The sequence below is a fragment of the Apis laboriosa genome, unplaced genomic scaffold (assembly GCF_014066325.1).
Source record: "Apis laboriosa isolate Shangri-la unplaced genomic scaffold, ASM1406632v1 scaffold53_cov140, whole genome shotgun sequence".
NCBI lineage: Eukaryota > Metazoa > Arthropoda > Insecta > Hymenoptera > Apidae > Apis > Apis laboriosa.
In genome coordinates, this window is record NW_025223656.1 from 349,275 (window position 1) to 370,399 (window position 21,125).

Genomic DNA, 21,125 nt, shown 5'->3' on the forward strand with positions numbered 1-21,125 from the left:
ATTGATAAGAGGATTCGTGAGAGGAGCGTAACACAAGGAGCGTAATTAACTGCGATTAACGAAGCGACGAGCCCGACGACTATCGAAAGCGTACATCGAACTCCGATCGCGGGACGAAAGGAAAATGATTCACGGCAGGCCAATAACATAGATACTAATTCGCTGAAATAAAAGAAAAAAAGAAGAAAAAAGAAAAAAAAAAAAAAAAAAAAAAAAATCGAGTTTTAATCGAGTTTTGCCGGAATATTGATACCGGCCAGAAACGTTACGCGTGTCTCGAGATAAATAGCTCGACCTTCAAAAAACTTTGACGTGCATCGGATGACCGCTCGTTTCCTCCTCCTTACACGTGTACATCTGTACACGTAATTGTACACTTCGCTTCAAATATTTACATACATATATATATATACATATATAATCTTATTATCTTATTAAAAAAAAGAATATTCGTTCTCTGTTTTTCTCAGAGAGAGAAGATTCATAGGATAAGTCTTTTTTTTTTTTTTTGTCGAGAACTTGTCGTCTCACCTTGCAACAAAATCTTCGCAGAATTATTATTGAATTTAATGAATCCATTTAATGTCTGCTGGACAGATTACATTTTTTCAGAAGTTGAAATGGAAGAAAGAAGGAGAAGGAGGGGAGGGAAGAGGAAGAGAAAAAGAAAAAAAAAGATAATATTTTATATAATCTTGTTTCGAAACCAATATCCATCATCGATCCAACTCCGACTCCCGTCGCTGTATATGCTCGAAGATCCAACGATTCGTTTGATTTCATCAGACTAGATTTTATCTAGAATCGGTGAATTAAAACACCGATACGACTTTTAGATACGAGAAGGAGAGGGAACAGGTGAAAAGGGGAGAACTAGTACGCCACCATATACCTCGTGCTACTACTACCACTACTTACTACTGCTATACTATAGCATTGTTACACGGCTGTGAACACGCGTGCACGCGAACGTGATCGATTCTTCGAATGTGTGCACGCATACGCGAGAAACAACGTAATCGTAATCAAGCCTGCAATTTCTGATTGTTTACATGCGAGGGCATTGCCCGGATGCCGTTTACCTTACGTACATTCCAGGTGTGTTACCACTCCCTCCTTTGCCACCTCGCGATTCCAACCTCCTACCGCTGCTTCCAAGGAACCCACAACGTGTACAACACGAACGTGTAGTACACGATCCATTCGCATTCGCGCACTCCCGCTTACGGGCGAGCGAGCCGCGAGAGGCGTATTAGCAATCGAGGCGATACGATTAATTAATCCTCTACCACCTCCGCTTCGAATCCTTCGAACCAAAGCAAATCTTGTTAATTGTTTAGGGGGAGGGAGGGGAGGGGAACGGTAGGGGTACCCGTCATCGATCGAATTCGCGCATCCAATTTGCGCCAATTTGACGCCATCTATAATACGAATACGAATACGATACATTTCTTTCCACGCGTCACGTGTTCGTTCCCTCGACGTTCCAATACGATTCCTCTTTCGTCGCGTTCACGATTTCTCTTTGCCTTTCGTACGAGCACCACGAAATCGAGCTTATTACCCATTAGAAATTCCAACGGCGGATATTATCGTTGCTATCGGGCGAGTTGAAAAAAAAAATTGGATGCCGCAAATTCGATGGTATATTCGTTCGAATATTTTTTAATATCTCGAGAATATCAAACGAAACGTAAGAGAGATTCGTCGGATTTTGATAGGTTCGATTATGATATATCATAATATCATATATCATATGTACGAGAGAATGGATAAACGAGAGGCGTTTAAAGTTATCGATCCATACGCGTTCGATCGAGTCGCGTCCTTCCCTCGATGTAATCGAGATCTAAGTCTCTTGATCTTGATTCATCGTTCCTACGTACACATTAATAATTACAAGATATTAGAAAGCATACAACAGCGAAGGAAAGAACAAGTTTTTCGAATAACTTTTCTTCCAAAGTTAAAAAAAGAATTAATTGAATGATGCGTAAAAGAAAATCGATCGATTATTTTTAATTTTCATTATTCCAACTTACTAATCTTCTTCAAAAAATTTTTTCCCATCGTAATTCTTCCAACACGCTTGGTCGAAATTTCAAGAAAGCTATTCCGTTTCAAAGGACAGACTTGTACTTTTGTCCGCAACTGTATGTATGTATGTACATATATATACATAATGCACGTATGTATATAATGCACGTACATAAGAAACGAAAAGGGAGAACGAGGCGGAAAACGAGTCGTGTCGGATAATTTTTAGCGATATCCACGCCCGCACAATCCACCTCTGAACGGGTTTCCTTTCTAACGGCTAATAACGGGCCGTGGACTCCGGTTCGGTACCGAGAACGCGGTTTTTGACCGCCCGTTATTCCTTCTTCGAGCCTCTTCTCCCGAATCTTGCGTGGAAGCCCCCCGTGGGACCTTGGCTTGATCCGTTAGAAACCATAGCGGAGTCTCGGCCACGCGGCCGAGTATTTAATTCTCGGCGGCCGAATGTCACCGCTACGGGCTCGCCTCCCCGCTCGCTTTTCCATTCCTAACCGAATCCCGCCGGCCACCCTTCCATGGCGCATGGCGCAACCTCCACCCTCTCTCTCTCTCTCTCTCTCTCTCTCTCTCTCTCTCTCTCTCTCTCTCTCTCTCTCTCTCTCTCTCTCTCTCTCTCTCCTCCCTCTCTCTCCTCTCTCTCTCTCTCCCTCGTCTTTCGCCGCCGAAAATATATTCGTTTCGTTTTATATACAACTGGAGTCCCTCGGATTCCAGAGGAAAAAAAAAACGATTCGATTTTTCAATCGAAGGAGGAAGACAACTGCAAGTGAATAATCGCCGCCGCTCGCAACTCGTGCCTCGGCTAATTGCGATTCGCAAAAAAGGACGTCGTACATATTGCGAGCACGTGTAATATACGTGCGAGTACGTAACACTCGGGATAATGCCGGGTGAAGGACCGAACCGTGCATCGGATGGATGAACTGGTTGTCCGGTTGGTCGTGTGCTCGGTTGCTCGATTGCTCGATTGCTCGATTGCTCGCTTGCTCGCTTGCTCGCCCGTTACCATCACTGACCACTGCCAATGGGTCGATAACCCGAGACCTCTTTCGCAGCCGAAATTTTCGAGCTGCTCGTTCTAGCGCGTCGGTGATACACGAAATATGGAACGCGCCTCGCCGATTATACTTCTCGCTCTCTTCTCATCCTTCTCATCCTCGTGGCGTGCCACGGGGGTGCCACGATTCGTGCCCAATTCGCGCCCGGATTATTTCAACTCGTATCGAATCGAACCGTCTCTCCCCCCTCCTTCCTTCTCTTTCTCTCCTCTCTTCCTTCTCTTCTGCGCTCCGCTGTACAAGGAACGTGCGGTTGTCGAAAAGACATCGTTGGTCGAATTAACTCTTTTTTCTTCTTCTTCTTCTTTTTTCTGCACATTCGACTCGAACGTAATAAATCCTGTTACGTAAGAAGGCGAGAAAAAAACCATATGTCGCTGTTGTCGAACAATTGGCTGGTGGCGCAACAACCGTGGTGTTACAACCGTGGCCGAAAGACGAAAAGTGGGAATCGATTAAAGTTATGCGGATCTTCCTCCAAACGATTGCTGACCGCGTACGGATTTCTCGGTTCGCGTTTGCCCGCATTCTTATGGGCACGTCGTCTCGCGCGCCTTCCACCTTAACCGAATAGGGTGACCAACGCCAGCCAACGTTGCAAAACGCTTTGAGCGTCGAAACATTGTTGCAAAATTCATTCAAAATGTTCCCCCGCGACGGATTTCGTAACGCGGCCAAGGAACTGGGTAACAAAATCGAACCGTCGCCGCCATCGCCGCCGCCGAGCGGTCGTCCCTTCTTTCTTCTTTCTCATTTTTCCTTTTCGTCCCCCGCACCGGCGTGAATATCCAGGAATACGTATCCAGAGATTCGAAGATCCGGATATATATGTGTATATGTGTATATATATATATATATATATATATATATATATATATTTTTAACGTAACATAATCGGCGCAACGTGTAACGTAACGTGTATGGCGCGATATTGCAATAATTAAAACGATAACAACGCAAAGCAGCACGAATCGAATGACGCTAATACCTCTGACTCGGAGGCTCGAAGGAGAACCTCGAGGTGAACGACCGCGGTAAAGTGGCATAAGTGCCGTGTACGAACCGTGTTCCAACTTGTAACGATAGCATTCTGTTCGATCCTACTTTCGGGGAACCTTTCGCGTTGCTTAAAAATTATAAGGTGCCGGCCGATTGAAAAATTGGTGGACATTCGATAACAACGCGAACGAAACATCTATGGGATGGACGGGCAAGAAGGGATATCGATCGAGTCGCCATTCCAAATCGTTCGAAATTATTTGAATTTAGAGAGAAGAGAAAAATGATCGATCGTTAGATTTCAAATTTTTCTTTTGTACGTGACTTTGTTATATATATATATATATATGAGAAAGAGAGACAGGGCGAGGCAAAAATGGGAGGAAGAGAAAAGAGAAAAGAGGAACAGGGGGGAGGGGAAAGAAAATAAGGGAGGGAAGAGGCGAAGAGAATAAATTTCAATTTGTATAAGTACACGGCAATTAAATCGACGAGCGGTCAATGCTCGACTGACCTCAACAACAGTAAAAGTGACAAACGGCTTGACTTCTCGTCCAAGTCGGCCGCGGAACTTGATTTCTCGATTCTTGCCCCGCGCCTTATCAAAATGATCTATTCGAAGTTCATTAGCCTTCGTGCTAATCTATCGCTCGTTTCAAAATCAACAACTTTTTGATTTATCGAAGGAAGGAGAAATGGCTGCTATTATCTGGCTGCCAACATCTTGGAGAGCTCGCTTCGCTGTGACGGAGTTTCTAGCCGGCGGATTTGTTAAGCCGGTGCTCGAAAAAGTCTTAGGTCGTGGTACATAATTGGTAAGTGACCGTACATATAGGAAACGAGACTACGAGAAGGATTGTAAATGTGATCGCGGGGTGATTGACTCCAAACGAGATCGAAATATCAACACAAGCCTCTTAAACAGGAAACCTCGTCGGTATCTCTCTCTCGAAGAAAATCATTCGTGTTCTCCGAATCAGGGGCGTATCACGCGTTGACAATTACAGAGAGAGAGAGAGAGAGAGAGAGAGAGAGAGAGAGAGAGAGAGAGAGAGAGAGAAAGAAAAGAGATCATTTTTTTATCATTTAAAAACTATATCCTCTCCCCCCCCGATCTTCTCGTTCATCTGAATTTATGTGCATCGCGTCGCTCGAAACACGAACACCACCCGCATATAAGCGAAAGAGAGTAAAGTAGTACTCATTTAAATGCTTACTTTCTATCGTGCCCACCCAAAGGATTCCCTAATCACGCGACAAATATATATATATATACATCTATATACGTATATAGATGTAAATATATTAACAAGAGTGATCCCGATTCTCGGCAATTATGCAAACATTATGGAAACGCCATTTTCCTATTTTAAAATGTAAATTTCAACTCTGCTTCCAATATTAATTCGATTGGTATAATACGAACGATTATTGATTGAGCAAGAGTTGCTTTTCGTTGAGAAGAATAAAAACGGTGACATCGTTAGCAAATTTTTTAAACAATTAAATTATGCCATATTTTTTTCCTCGAGCTTCCATACTTTCCCAATTCAAATTCGCGTCATTTTTTTTTTCCCGAAAAAAAAAAATCAAAAATCATCCTCACGAGCCATCCTCTTTCGAAGAAGAAGATGAACGGACAACGTCCAGAAAGTTCGATAATCGTTTAACTAAAAAAGCGGTTTCGGTGAAAGAAGTGTTTCAACATTGTTAACCACTGACTGAGAACAAGACGCCTCCTATCGGTATATCATGGTGTATATCAAGGAAACTATTACATTTCTGTAAAGGAGATAATATGCATATATATGTATATATATATATATATATTTTTCATGAATATTTACATTTTCACAACATCAATCTCATTACTTTTTCTTTTTAAACACGCCTGTAATATATATATATGTATATATGTATATATATATATATATATATTCATGTGTATTACGCGGTCGGTATATACGTATTCATGAATGTGCATTTACGATTATCGGTTGCAATATTTTTCCCACACACGCAAGACGTGCACGTACGTATGCATCCCCATACATTTACGCGTTCCTCTTTTTTTCTTTCCCTTAAAAACGTACATGTGGTATGTGGTACAATAGTTGATCGATCTCGAACCTCTGTTGATCCGTTCCTGTGACCAGTCGTTTACAACGATCGATCGGTATGCGACGTGCTGCGCACTCGCTCTTACCTTTCGGATCGCATGATCCAAACCTTCGAAAGGACGTTGACCGGTGTTGTATCAAGAGTGTAGCAAGTGTATCAAACACTTACGCAGCTAGGCGTAAGAGCACATGTTGCGTGCACACACACACACATATATATATATATGTATACACGTATACTTGACGCAAACCGTGTTTCAACTCGTATATATCGAAAGGAATTGTCTGACAAAAGAGAGAAAAAGAGATAGATAGATAGATAGACAAAGAGAGAAAAAGAGAGAGAGAGAGAGAGAGAGAGATATGATATGATCTTTCTCACAGGTTTTCCCTCGGACGCGCGAAAAACAAAATCGAAACAAAAACATAAGGGATAGGAAAAAAAAAAAAAAGAAAAAGAAAAAATGTCAAAGAAACGTAATCCGAAGCGAATAGGAAACGGAGAAATATATAAGCGGCCGTCTGCACTGTCCAACACCCGCGCTAAAAGACGCAATCGATGCATCCTCGCCGTCTTTCTGCGCTCCTAAGTCAGCTGAATACGAGATTATACCAGTCATGTCGTTAGATCCTTATAACGCTTCGAATTAATAAGCTGAAAATTAACGCCATAACGTTACACTACTATCCTGCACGCTTTGCGTAAAATAGCATTCCCTTCGGCGGACACGGCAGGAATGCCAAAAGCGAATAATAAATTCGCTTCGGGCGTTTTTTTCTTTTTTTTTTTTTTTTCTTTCTTTTTTTTTTATGTCGTCTCTCCTACACAGTGTACATTCCATCGATCTTTTCTTTTCTCAGAGAGAGAGAGAGAGAGAGAGAGAGAGAGGGAGGGAGGAAAGAAGAAAAAAAAATTAATCACCGTATCACATTCGACTAGATCGGATTTTTATATATATATATATATGTGTATATTCTTTTGAAAAATCTTAAAAAAAAAAAAAAAAGAATTCATACTTCGTCGAAGAAAGACGATCGTTCGATAAATTTGAATCGAATTCCTTGCGAGAGAAATACCACGTCTGACGACCCTGAGAGGCCAATCGTAATTACGTCATCGTAGCGACAGATATAGAATCACTGTCACTTTCGGTAAAATACATATAAACGCAGGTCATAGTCCCTCATCATTTCTTTTTATATTTCGCTACACGCTCTGGCGCTTTTTCCCTCTCTCTCTCTCTCTCTCTCTCTCTCTCTCTCTCTCTCTCTCGTGGAACTCAATTTTCTTTTGCATTCTTGGAAATTATTATTTTTTTTTTTTTTTTATCGCGGAGGCTCGATATCTACGTCGAAAAATGTCTGCAACGTACGTTATAGTTGTATATAGTTATATGTGTAATAACGATACGTGTGTATGCATAATTATTAATATCCATCGAGCAAACTTCACGCGTTCCTTTCGATTCATTAAACTTACATCATTTTCTTAAAAAAAAAAAAAAAAAATTTCGCAAGATGAAAGAGATTTATTCTACTCTCTGTATTATCATATACGTTCATTTAATGTTTGTTATTTTTCTACATTCAACGCCAATCATCGATAAATTCAAATCGAATCATTGTTCACAAAAGTGCTTCTTCATCATTCGCATTCATCCCCGTAGAGAGAGAGAGAGAGAGAGGAAAATAAGTCGCGGGGGATCGTTCCAAGAGTTTACCAAGTACAGTATCAAATAAAATATATATATATATAATATATATATATATATATATATATATATATAAAATGAAGAGGACCGTCATAATCGTATGTATCTGGGTATTTGGGTAGTCTCCGTTTGGTAACCTTGGTTATAACCTCATTTCGAGAGTATGGAATACGGTGCCGACCGTTGAACCACGAACCACGAATTACAAATAGCATTAATCCGAGATTTCAGGTTCGATGTTACTGAGCTTCTCCTCTCTGCAATTATCTCCTCGATCCAAACCCAAAAAACTCGCAAAATCTTACGTTTCTTCTATCTCTCCCTCTCGCGATGATTTAAGAGATTTGAATCTATGCGTAGTATTATTTACATAATTCTATGCTTTCGAAATCTATTGCTTCGTTCGTTTGCGCAACTTTCGCGTTTCTTTCCAACCTAATGCCAATTTAATCTTTCTTTCGCTAAATTACCAAAAATATCATAATATTGTAATATTTTTTTCAAGGCAGATAAAAATACATATAAAACGAATCAAGAGTAAGAGTAAAACGAGTAGAAAGAAGAGAGAAGACGTAAATAATTTCTAAAAGATCGTATCAATCGAGATTGACGTTTGTTGCGAAAGGAAGAGAGAAGGAGAATAGATTAAAAGAAAAGAAGAAAACAATGGATCGACACGATTTGGCTCTAGAAATTCAATTTTCTCATTCTTTTTTGTTTAATAAAATGTATTTGCTCGACTTTTTTCTCAATAGTTGGTAATACATAGCACACATTATTCTGACGATCAAATTTGTTCAATCCTTATCTAACCTCTTTTCTTCTTAAACAAAATTCTTAATAAAAAAGGTAATATCATATGTGTGTATTATATAATAATAATAATAATAAATATAATAATTACTTGCATCACTTCTGTTTCGTTAATTCTGTTTTCCAGTTAACATGAAACGCATCAACTGATACCAACTGGATGCACCGTAACTGGATATTCGATAATCTTTAATCCCATTAACAATCGAAAAGACTATGTGGAAATCAAACAACAATAGCTGCAGCAATGGTAACTCCAACCAGTACTGCAGTGGGCATGGGATCGCATGTCCACCGAGATCACCTCCATATATTTGTCTAGTTCCCGCTTTTCCCCCAGTAAGAGGATGGAAATCTTGTTGCCTACGTAAATATAGTTATCCCTGTCCAGCTCATATAAAACCACGGCCATTAATACGTCACACCGATTTCGATTTGTTATCTCAATATTAGAAGAATTAAACATTTTCGATCGCTTTTCGTTCGAAATTTTCTCAACGTATAAATGTTACAATAACTCGATATACTATGTCTGTACATTTTTTGGATACGATTTTATATAAGGTATTTTTGTATCTTCAAAAAAAAAAAAAGAAAAAAAAAAGAAAAATAAATAATAACGAAATTTAAAAATGTTTCACTTTATTTTCATCTTCCGTTTAAGAATAAGATGGAGATAAATTTAAACGATCATGGGAAAACTTGATACAATCCGAGAAAAAAAAAAAATGAGGAAAGAGAAAGAAACGTTAAGAAATGTAAAGCACAATATTATCTTTATGCATAAATGGTGACACAGGCTACGAAAGTTATTTTAAAAATCATCAAAAAGCTCAAGTTTAATCGACACATGAAACGTCTTTTCCTCTCTCGTAATGGCAAACTGATAGAGGCAAAAGTATGCAATGTGAGGTAGGTAGACGCGGCAGACACGCACCACCGACCGATAAAACAGAGGTCACGCATCTTGCAATACGCATCTTTACGCGTCTTCATTCCAATGTCAAATTACCGTCATATCCGTTCACCGAGCGTTAAATTTAAGTTCAGTTTAATTAATTATTTTAGATTTGATTCCAAATTTTGCAATACATTTAGCCAAAAAAAAAAAAAAAAAANAAAAAAAAAAAAAAAAAGAAAATAATTTTTACGAATTTAACCATCGATTTTTCATTTTTCACCATCGACGATTTCTCTTTACATCCAGTCGACCGATTTATCGACCGATCCAATCTTTTTCCTCGATTATTTCCATTCTGTTATATTTCCATCGTTTTAAATCGATCCTGTTTCGATCTAATCGAGACGGACTTCCGAGAAAGATGGGTAATGTCCGACGGACAATGAGGGAAGAAAGGTAAGACGTTACTCTCGACGATCAACCTCGACAAACCACTTTCCCTTTCCTCGACCGTATTTTCGAATCGTTGCTTACTATATAAGTACGGAAGCTTCCTCACTAATTTATCATCTTTTCCATTTTTTTTTCATCGCAAACCGACGAATGTAAATAGATGAATACGTGTATATATATATATATAAATATTTAACCGTTACCAGTTCTCCGATCGACATTATCGATTTATTATTTTCTATGTTCATCGATATATGTATTACATTATTTATATTATTTTTTTTTTTGATAAAATAATTTAATATACGTAGACCGTTCTTTTTCAATTACGAAAAATCCAAGAATTTTACCAAAAATCTAACTAATCGGCATCTAGAGAGTTCGCTTTCACGCCCGCCGGCTTCTTTTCGTCATCCGCCAAATCCAATAGTCATAATTCGTTACCACGAACCAAGAAACTACATAATTCGGAAGCATACGCTTAACGTGTGGATTGCGAGAATTCTTATCTAATGTAACGGAATTCGATGAAGCTTTCGTTTGATGTATATACAAGGTGTTTGAAAAGATTGGGACTAAATTTATATTGTGTATTAATGAAATTAAAAAAGAGTAAAAAGTTTATACAAATTTAAATTCGAAAATAATTTTAAAAGTAATAAGATTTGGAGGGAAGTGATTTTCAAAACTCGTTATATAGAATCATAAATAGAGAGATATAAATAATTTTCATTGACAGTTGTTAACAACACGACGCCTAAAATGCATTTATTATTATTTCTATAAAAGCAAGAATATTCGAAAGAATTCGAAAATCGAATAAATATTCGATGAATGTAAGCATTCCATCCAGAAGAAGGAAATTTCGATTATTTATTATAATTGCTAAACCAATTAGTAAAAACTTAAGTTAACAACCGAATTTAAGTAGGCATAAATTTCATGATATTATCTTTTTTTATCTATTTGAATTGACATTATTATTTATTATTTAATAACAAATTTTTGTACGATTATCATATTCGTATTAAAATATGTATCTCTTATAAACATTAAATATTGCAAGATTAATACACGTATATAAATAGTATAAATAGAAGTTATTGAGTATAGTATATTTTATTAAATATTCATTTAAACATTGCTATAATGTAAAATGTATTTTAAATATTTTTTACTCGACGGTACATAATATTTAAAATATATTTAACCACACAGTTATTAACTTTTCGATTGTTAAAACTTTACATGTAGATTTTTATGATTATTGCCATCTAATAGAAAATATAATATATGTACAGATTATTAATATATTCGTGAAACATCTTTGAGAAATCGATTACAGAAATCAAGATAAATATAAAAACTGATAAATGTCGATTGAAGTTTATTTATTAAATTATAAGCAATTTAAATTCACGTTAAACTAAAAGAGACAAAAATGTAACGAAGACAAAGAGATGTCTCATTTCAATTGCTTGTAACTTTATAAATAAATTAATCTATATTTTTCTATACCAATTTTTATGTTTCAGTTCTAAAATCAATTCTGCAAATTGTTCCATGAAAATATTAACTCCCTGTATATTAAATGACTCACGATACTTGCATTAGATAATCTGATAAAAAATTGGTACTTTTATATAGCAAAAATATTAATGAAAACGCTAGTTATACATTATACATGTCTATTACTAATATCAAATATTAATCAAGTATATTTTATATACATATATATTATATGTATTACTGACATAAATCGATAGAACAATTTTCCGTTAAAAAGTATACAGAATACAGCAGTATGAAAATATCTGCATCACTAGCGTTAAGACATCTGGCGCCTACGTATCGAACGCTTCAACTATAGATAATGTGTACTGCATCCATCTGACTCGTATCCTGAAAAACGTGGGCAAACTGCCAGATAAAATCCTATTTTATTCCATCCAAATTTTCGAAATCTAAACTCATTCTTTTAATTACTTCTCTTTTTTTCTTTTTTTTTAATTTCTATCAATAATATTTACCACAAGTCTCGACTCATATACTTGTACGAATAATTTTAAATTATTGCAATATGAAACACGTATATGATAGACGATCATGTTTGGTAAAAGTTTGTTCCACTTATGGTGTTTTATCCATTATTATCTAACAAGGAAACCCTACCCAGCCAAATGTCCACGATATTATCGACGATTAATAACGTCGATATCGAAATACGAGAAATATCCATGTTAATGGAAAACGGCGATTTAATCGGTGGAAAATGCCGGTACTATCGGTTGATGCGAGTTTTGACGCTCGCAATGATACACCTACGACCGATTGCGTAAGACATTAAAGTTAGCGCGCGCAGGCTTGGTCTTACTTTCAGCGTGTCAAGGACATCGGCGACAGACCCTGTCGGCCTAATTCCACAAGATCGTTGCCAGAACGTGCGGACATTAAAAATCTCGCCAACGTTCGATATTTTCTCCCTTTTATTTTTATTTATTTATTTTTCTTTTTTTTTCCCCCCCAATTCGAACGTGAAAACGGAAATTTCGACGGGTTGGGGAAACACCGATTCGATTTATCGCGAACTTATCGAAGTTGTGAAACGAGCGATGAAACGCATCGGGTCGAACGAAATATCGATTGAAAATCTTGCGCGAATCGATTGTTGCACGAGTTTTCGAAAAAAAAAAGAAAGGTGAGAGAGCGAACAAAGCGTTTTAATTTAGAAAACTAAAGTGGTATGATTTGATATCGACGAGGAAAAACGTTCATCGTGATCAAATTGTTCGTCACCGTAATGCGATCGTTATCGTCGCCTTCATCATCATCGTGATCGTTATCTCGTTACCGTTGTCTCGTGGAACAGTCGTATCGTATATGCCAGAAGTGGAGATTTTCTTGGCTCTCAGGAAAGTACACGACGATAGACGCGTTGTCCTTGACACGAAGCGAACACGCCGTCATCGTCATCGTCTCGAGTACTCGAATGAATTTTACTCTTCAGGCGTCGAAAGTGAAACACCCAAGCTATTTAGAGGCAACGTGACTGGAAATTTTTGATCGAATATATTATTGATCTACGAATTGATTGTATATATATATATATATATTTAGATATTTTCTTTTTTTATTTTTTTTTTTTTTTTTACGATCATTCGAAATTTTATTTCTCCTCATCCTCCATCGCATCAACTTCGTTCCTCCCACGAAAAAAAATTTATTTCTCTTTTCCTTCTCTCTATTCGAATGCGGTCTTCTTATTTCGTTATATGAAAAGAGAAATTATCTTTAAGAAAAAATATATATTATAAAAGTCATCACTTCTTGTAAGTAAATGTGATAATCGTTAACACGCTCATTCATTTGCTATGTAACGAGTTATTAATATAATTAATTAAAGAACATGTCAAACTTGTCGGTCTTGTAAAACTCGGTCGAATTATCTTCAAGTAAACTTGATAAATATTGAAATTAAAATTTATTATTTTTCTTCATACTTCCGTGATTCAATTTTTTTAATAATTATTTCGATCCAAGCAAAGTCTCTTTCGATTTCTATTTTTCTATTTTGTATGTTCATATTTTTTTTATAAAGCATGCAATTCATGATTGAAATATCACACACTTCCTTTGATATAATAAAATCACAGAAATATATATATTTGTGGAAAAATTGATAATAAGAAGAAGGAGAGATGAAAAAGAAAGATAAAAGTATAGTTTATGCACTTTTTCTCCACTTTCTTATCATATTCAAACGATCCAAATAAAAATCAAAATCGAACTGAACGAACGAACAATTATTGTTTTCTTTTTTTTTTCATCGAAACAAACACGTACGTATCGATTATGCGTATAAACAAGTTCGATGAACCTTTCGATCGGATTCCCTTCTGTATAAAAAAAAATTTTGTCCGTGCTCTCATCGAATCCCTTTATGAATAAGCTTCTTCTGTTTCTTCACCGTATCTACGTGTCGTGTGATTCAATGCCAAAATCGTTTCAAAACCATTTGTTCGAGTGTTGTAATTCGTGTAACTGCTTGATCTTGAATTCCGTACATGATGTCGTCGCATGTGAATTGATTTTCTTCCTTTTACTATATACTTTGTCATCGATAATACTAATAATATACTTACTATGAAATATATTGTACATATGCAACGAAGAAGAATTAAGAACCTAATCGTAAAAAATAACAAAATAATACAATAATTCCATTCTGTCAAATTTGATCGATTTTATTTTTTTTTACACGTGGCCTAAGAATCTCTATCTCGAATTATAACGCAATAATGATTTCATTTCTCGTATTTCTCTTCTTATATATATATACGTTACATATAAAGAATATACTTAGAGTACTTACTTTATATACTTACTTTATATACTTACTTTATATACTTACAAGAATAGAATTAAAAAAGAAAAATCTGAAATCAGGGAAATGTAAGATAATTTGAGTTGTGGATATAGGAAAGGGGGAACGTGTTTAAGAAGAGAAGAAAAACGTTATATCGGTTTTAAAAATTGTAAAATCGATCGCACGGAACAGATATAAAATCCTCCGTGCATGCAGCATAGGGAATCGAATCGAAACAAATCATGGGGAGACAAACGTAATCGGTGCAACTTGTTTCTCTGTTTTCACGATCAGGTTTACCGTCAGACACTTACTAGCCGTGCCGCTGACACTGGCATTGGCCTACTCTCTCCAGTATAGTTCGTTCTCCCCGGCTTACCTTCATAGTCTCGCTTTCTTTCGTATGCTTTCGTCTTATCATCGAACGTTGCACACGTTGTTTCTATGATCGCGAAAAAATCTTGCCCGTCCAATTAAACATTTGTTGACGAACGGTTGCGACAAGACCACCATCTTGACGCCCGTGTATAAAGTATAACGGAAAGAAATAAACAAGGTGTGCAAGGGGATCGAGAGGAAAAAAAGAGTTAATAAATACTCATACGCGTATATAGATATTCGTAGACGTTATATAGATGTTAACCGATGAGAGAATAAAAAATAATAATATTCAGAGTATCTCCACTTGCATTAAAAAAAGCGTAACATTATGGGCAATCGATAACAATCGCGAGTATCACGATCACGATCAGATCACAATAATGATAAGAAAGGAAGGCTCGCTTTTTCGACGCGACCCAGTTTTCGGTAGGAAAAGTCGTCCATTTCTTGTACATTCCCGTTTCAAGTGCCGCACAACGCAAATCGTGTGAACACGATTATGATATGATAGGAACGGATGATACAAATATCGATTGAATATCGATATTACATACGTCGTGTACAAATGTGCATCCAAGAGCGCACAATTTTCTCTTCCATCTTTACGTTCCCCTCACTTCCGTTTTCTTTAATTTTTTACACATGTGTTGCGCGGCGCCCTCTCTTTCCTCGTCGAAAATATGCGTATACGTGTATATATATATATATATATGTATATCTATTCTACATGTATGCGTATCATACGTATATACGTATATTGTATCGTGGTAAGGTAAAAAGGATAGTTTTTTTTTTTTTTTTTTTTTCGAAAGCTTTATTAGAATAAAGTCACACTTTCTTTTACAGTGTACGCGGGTATCAGAGTACGTATACATATGTATTTCGTATTTCGAGAACAACCAATGGTCCACAACAACGAAGGAAACTGAGGTGCGGTGCAACGACCGATCGTCAAGTAGGTCGGTTGTGGGCGCACGCAATCGTCGCAACGATTTTGAAAAACTGTCGTTCTACTTTTACATGGGAGCACTTTCACGGTCGCTAACCCCACGACAACGACACTTGCCATATATTTTGCATCCTCTTGTATTATATACCTACGTATCCTCTTGTATTTATACCTACGTATACAGCCGATGGATGAAAGATACGTATGGTAGAATGAGAGTAATACATATGTACTATGTTCGCGAATAAAATATGTTAGACGTTCAAAATTTATTTGCGTTTCGCCTATGTATCTGTCTGTGTAATTTTATATATGTATATATATTTTATAACTTCTACCTTTCTCTCGCTCTGGTTGTTAAAATATCATTCTACCTTTTTTTTTTTTTTTTTTCATCGAAACATATGTAAGTACAAAGGATGAAAAAAGTGGGCGAAAAATCTAATCGTGATTATCATCTTATATATCTAAATATGGCAGAGAATAGAGTATTGGGAGTGAAATGAATTGAAATCGTGAATAGAAAACATCTTGTTAAAATGATGTTAGTTGTTACTAACATCCTTGACATCGTTTACGAATCTACTCTATTCGTGATCATGCGCATATGCAATTAGTCGATCGAACGTTGTAACGTCACAATTGAACTCATCTTTGCAAATAAAGCACTATATCATAAAGTATACTATTTACTGACTGACGAGGTATCGATCACAATTTGCCTGATTACTATCATTAAAATAAACTATTCGAAACATAAATGCATGGTTTATTTAGAAAAATTGCGATCTATATCTTTCTCCTTCGCGTATATAAAAATTATCAGACTTTATCTTAATAATATTGAATTTGAAATACTGCTTTTCGATGAAGAAATTGTTTTTTCAAACAAAACAATCTCTGTGTGTGTGTGTGTGTGTATTTGATTTCAATCGAATTGAATCGAATCATTCAGGAATTATGAATTCAATAACATTTTAATTACGAAATTAAAAATTCAAATTAATTGATTATTATTTTAAAATAATAATTATTCAAAATTTTCCACATTCCATTTTATATTTTAAATAAAAAAAAAAAGAAATAATATTCGTGATATATCTAAAAAATCAATTTTAGAGGATAAACAAATGCAAAAATTGCTATATAAAAATATCGATTACAATTTATTTATTAAATTATATATAATTTATTTGCATTAAATAAAGAGAAATGGAGATAGATCGAGACACTGTGATAGAGATAGAATTATCTCGTTCTATCTTCGTCTTGCTTTGCAACATTTATTATTAAACATAATTATTCATAACTTAATAAATAAATCTCAATTGATATTTTTGTATATCAACTTTTGTATTTCTAGAATCAAAAAGTATCTCCAAAAATATCTCATAAATGTATTAATATCCGATACATATCTATACATATATACAGTATAGATTGTTACACAAAAATGACAACGCGAAATATAGGAAATTGAAGGATGCTTTCATAGGAAAGGAGTGAGATCTCTTAATAAATAAAGAGAAGAAAATACGACGAAGGGGATGTTAATGTAATATGTGAAAAAAGGAAGAAAGTAAGAAAGAGAAACAAAGAACGAAGAGAAACGCGAATGCGGGTGCGCGACTGCATGCGCCGCTGCGCCATAGTACCGCAACCCGCCGTTCGTCATTGTCTCGGCGCCACAGTCTATCTCTCCGTATGTACGGAGCCGGCTGAAGCTGATCGTTCAGCACGTACTTCCCTTCCTTTCCTTTTTAACGTGTACTGCCTGCTATTTCGACACACTTCTTATACAATGGTAAGTGAAATATTTGAAATTGAAAAGCCGTAAATCTTGTTATAGCTTCAAACATTTGGATTCAATTTGTTAAATACACGTGTATTCTTGACAATTAAACGTGAATTCGAATAATTCTTTATCGACATATTTTGTTATTTCAATTCGAAACTCTTTATCCTTCTTCTGTATCAAATTACCCAATGTTAACTACCAAATTCCTTTCTGGTGGAAGTACAATGGACATATTATTTCGTTATTTATCACAATCCTACCGGTGATTGCTCATATTTATATTTCTTCGGAAAGAACTTTTTCTTAATAAAATCCAGTATCTTATGTAATTTGGACAAAACTTTCAATTGCTATTCAAAGAAAATCAATGAATCGATTTGTCTTATTTCTTTCGACATTTTACTTGATACATGTCGGTACAATCTGAAGAGCGAAAATTGAAGTGGGAAAAACTTGAAAGATTCTACTCCATACAAAGCTTTTATAATTCACCACAAGATCGCAGCACTTCTCTTGGAATTGTCATTTTATGTCGGTGTGGTCACTTTTTTGTGAAATTATTATTGTTATTCATTCATCAAATAATTAAAGTTGTAAAAAAATAAAGATAGAATAAAATTATATCTTTGCTTTTCTAATTTTATATAAATACAATACGATCTTTTTTAAACGAAACAATAATTATTATCATCGTCCTCATCCTTACCGTCGCTATCATCATCAATTACTACCGTTATTATCTTTACTGTCGTCTTCGTCATCATCGTCGTTGTCGTCATCGTTGTCGTTGTCGTCGTCGTCGTTATCGTCGTCGTCATCGTTATCATCGTTGCCGTCGCCATCGCCGTCGTTGTATTTCTCATCATTCTAGTCTCTCTAATCTTTGTTATCATTTTACAATGCATCCTAAAATTATACGTAAAAACACACAACCCCCACAGGTACTTGCAGACACAAATTTGGCAAATCTTCTTCGTGAGCAGCAACAACAACAAGAACGACAACAAGAACAACAACGATGTCAACGAAAATGTTATTACGAAGGTAACAGAGGATTTCCATTAGAAGGAGAGAATCAGCAATATAAATCTACAACAAATGGGAATCCAGAAGAAATATGTGTGACGAATTTAGTGGATGGAGAGAGCTTATGTTATAGCTTAGCTCTGATACGAGGTCGTGCACCAATGGCGTGTAACTTCATCACTGTACGAAATCAAGAAAATCAAAGTTCCGAATGGCCAATCGTGTCCGGTGAATTTCGTGCGATAGTAGAACTAACACGAGGTCCAAATAAGTTGGAATTCGAAACAGCAGGTCAAAGAAAAGGACTTGTTTTAATTCACGAACCAAGGACAACAAGATTACGCGTAACTCCCGTCTATGTGATTTGCTCTGGGCACGATGGATATTTCCAAGGTCCACGAGGAGAAGATCGGTCGCCGGAAAGCGCTGCGACAAGAATAGGTCTTGGTGCCCGACTTTTACAAACTCTCACCGCCGAAAAGTTAAGGGAGGCAGGTTACGGAAGGAAAACGTTTCAACTGGAACGAGACTTGGATGGTGCAGAGTGTTTGGTTATGCATAGCATGCTTGATGTCGATCGAGCACGTGCGATGAATCAACGGGAACTTTGGGAATTAATCGCGCGTGAATTAATGACCGGTCCTTTGGCATCGAAAGATCGCAAGTATCTTGCATTTCTTTCGTGTACCAGATATCGAGGTGCACCAAATCCACGCACTCACGAAGACACTCTTGCGAGAACTCAAGGACATGCCGCGCTCGGTGGCGGTGGATTAGCGTTATTTGGTTCAGCTTGTCTTCATACATGGCCCACCTGCATGGCTCAAATATTATCTAGATTTCTTGACGCCACAATCATCGATACAGAACAATTAATGGATGATAGTAATTATCGCGGCACACATGGTGGCTGTTTCGCCACAACTCTTGGCGCAGTTCTCCATGAATTAGGGCACACTTTCGATCTTGGCCATACTCGTGAAGGCATAATGGGCCGCGGATTCGATTACGTTGATCGTGTATTTGTCGGAGCAGCTGGAATCGATTTCAATCGCAACCCTGTACTACGAAGAGATCCTCAACATACAACGATCGCATTAAGTAGGCCACTCAGCGTGACGGTCACAATACAAGAACCGTATGCTCTGTTAGCAAGCCCTCGAAGAAATCGTCTGCTTTCCGAATCGTCCCGCCCTTCGTCTTCTCAAAATCCTTCACGATTACTCGGCAGGCTATCCGCACCCGCTAGTCCAGAACTCAACAGATCCTTTTCCAAGAGTCTCTTACAAACTCAACCTGCATTGGAACAAACTCCTAATTCACAAACTGATCGAACATTTTGGTCGCCGTCTTGCGCAGCATTTCTCGCCTATCATCGATGGTTCAACAGCGAGATGGACAACGTTTTTACTCGACCTTTCCACGACATCGAATATGATGGGAAAAGGTATAATCAAATGCCTGATCCGTCGATCCTGATCCATTAACACAAACACACTGAACACCCACCTGATCCATACACATATTCTTCCATCTTTCTTTTTTTGTTCCACCTCCTTTCATACATTCTTTTCTTTACTTTTTCCTATTACTTCTCTTCCAAATATGATAATCATATGTATTTTTATCTTTGATCACAGGAATGTTATAAGATCGCGTTTTGGAGTACGAGTAATAGAACTTAGAGAAACATCTGGTGGAATGGTGGTTGGTTCTCGACAATTTCCAGGCTCTCGGCCACCCTTGGAGGCGTTAGTTCCACTAGCTCCACCACATATTATTGCCGCATTGACTCTCATTGCTGAAGATTCGACTGGCAATATTCTTAAATATCCTCTTCCAACGGCATTTTGAAATTTGCAGCATTATATTGATACGCTTTACTACAAATTTTATATTTTAATAGCGACAATACAACCAATTCAAATTGCCAAAAAGTCATATGTTCTTTTATAATTTTCTTAGAATCAATAAGCACGATTTAATATAATTAACGATAATGCTTGGTCGCTAAAAATAATTTGAACAAAATTCAATCTCAATATATATTTGCTTTTTAATTATTATCGATGTTTGTCTAAGATATGCTTATCTAAAACGCTATATGTTATAAGACATATTTTTTCCATTACGATAATTTTTATGATCACTGCAATAGTAAAGCTTTTTAAATCAAAACTAAAAAATCTTATAATCTCTTATAGAGATCTCTATTATATCTCTATTATAGAGATTATTATCTCTATAATAAATCTCTAATAGTAAAATGATAAGAGTAAGTAAATGAATGTATGTATGTGAGAGAGAAAGAAAGAGATGTATATGCTTGTATTTAAATGAGAGAAGAAAAAATAAAAATTTCATACATTGCTGTTTGGTTTCAATAATTTCAGTAGTACCTTTTGTATATATATATATATATATATATATTATTATATATATTATTCTAAATGTGGATTTGTGGCATAATAATTATTATACTATTATACTT

General features: G+C 36.4%; 1 protein-coding gene across 1 annotated transcript; it reads left to right on the top strand.

Annotated features, from left to right (window-relative positions):
- Positions 1 to 17,220: 17,220 nt before the first annotated feature.
- On the top strand, positions 17,221 to 21,001 carry LOC122717624. The gene is made up of 3 exons (XM_043941863.1): positions 17,221 to 17,614; positions 18,550 to 20,081; positions 20,275 to 21,001. Exons 1-3 carry the CDS (start codon positions 17,426 to 17,428, stop codon positions 20,486 to 20,488), a joined length of 1,935 nt encoding a protein of 644 aa, XP_043797798.1. The 5' UTR covers positions 17,221 to 17,425; the 3' UTR covers positions 20,489 to 21,001.
- The last annotated feature ends 124 nt before the right edge of the window (positions 21,002 to 21,125 follow it).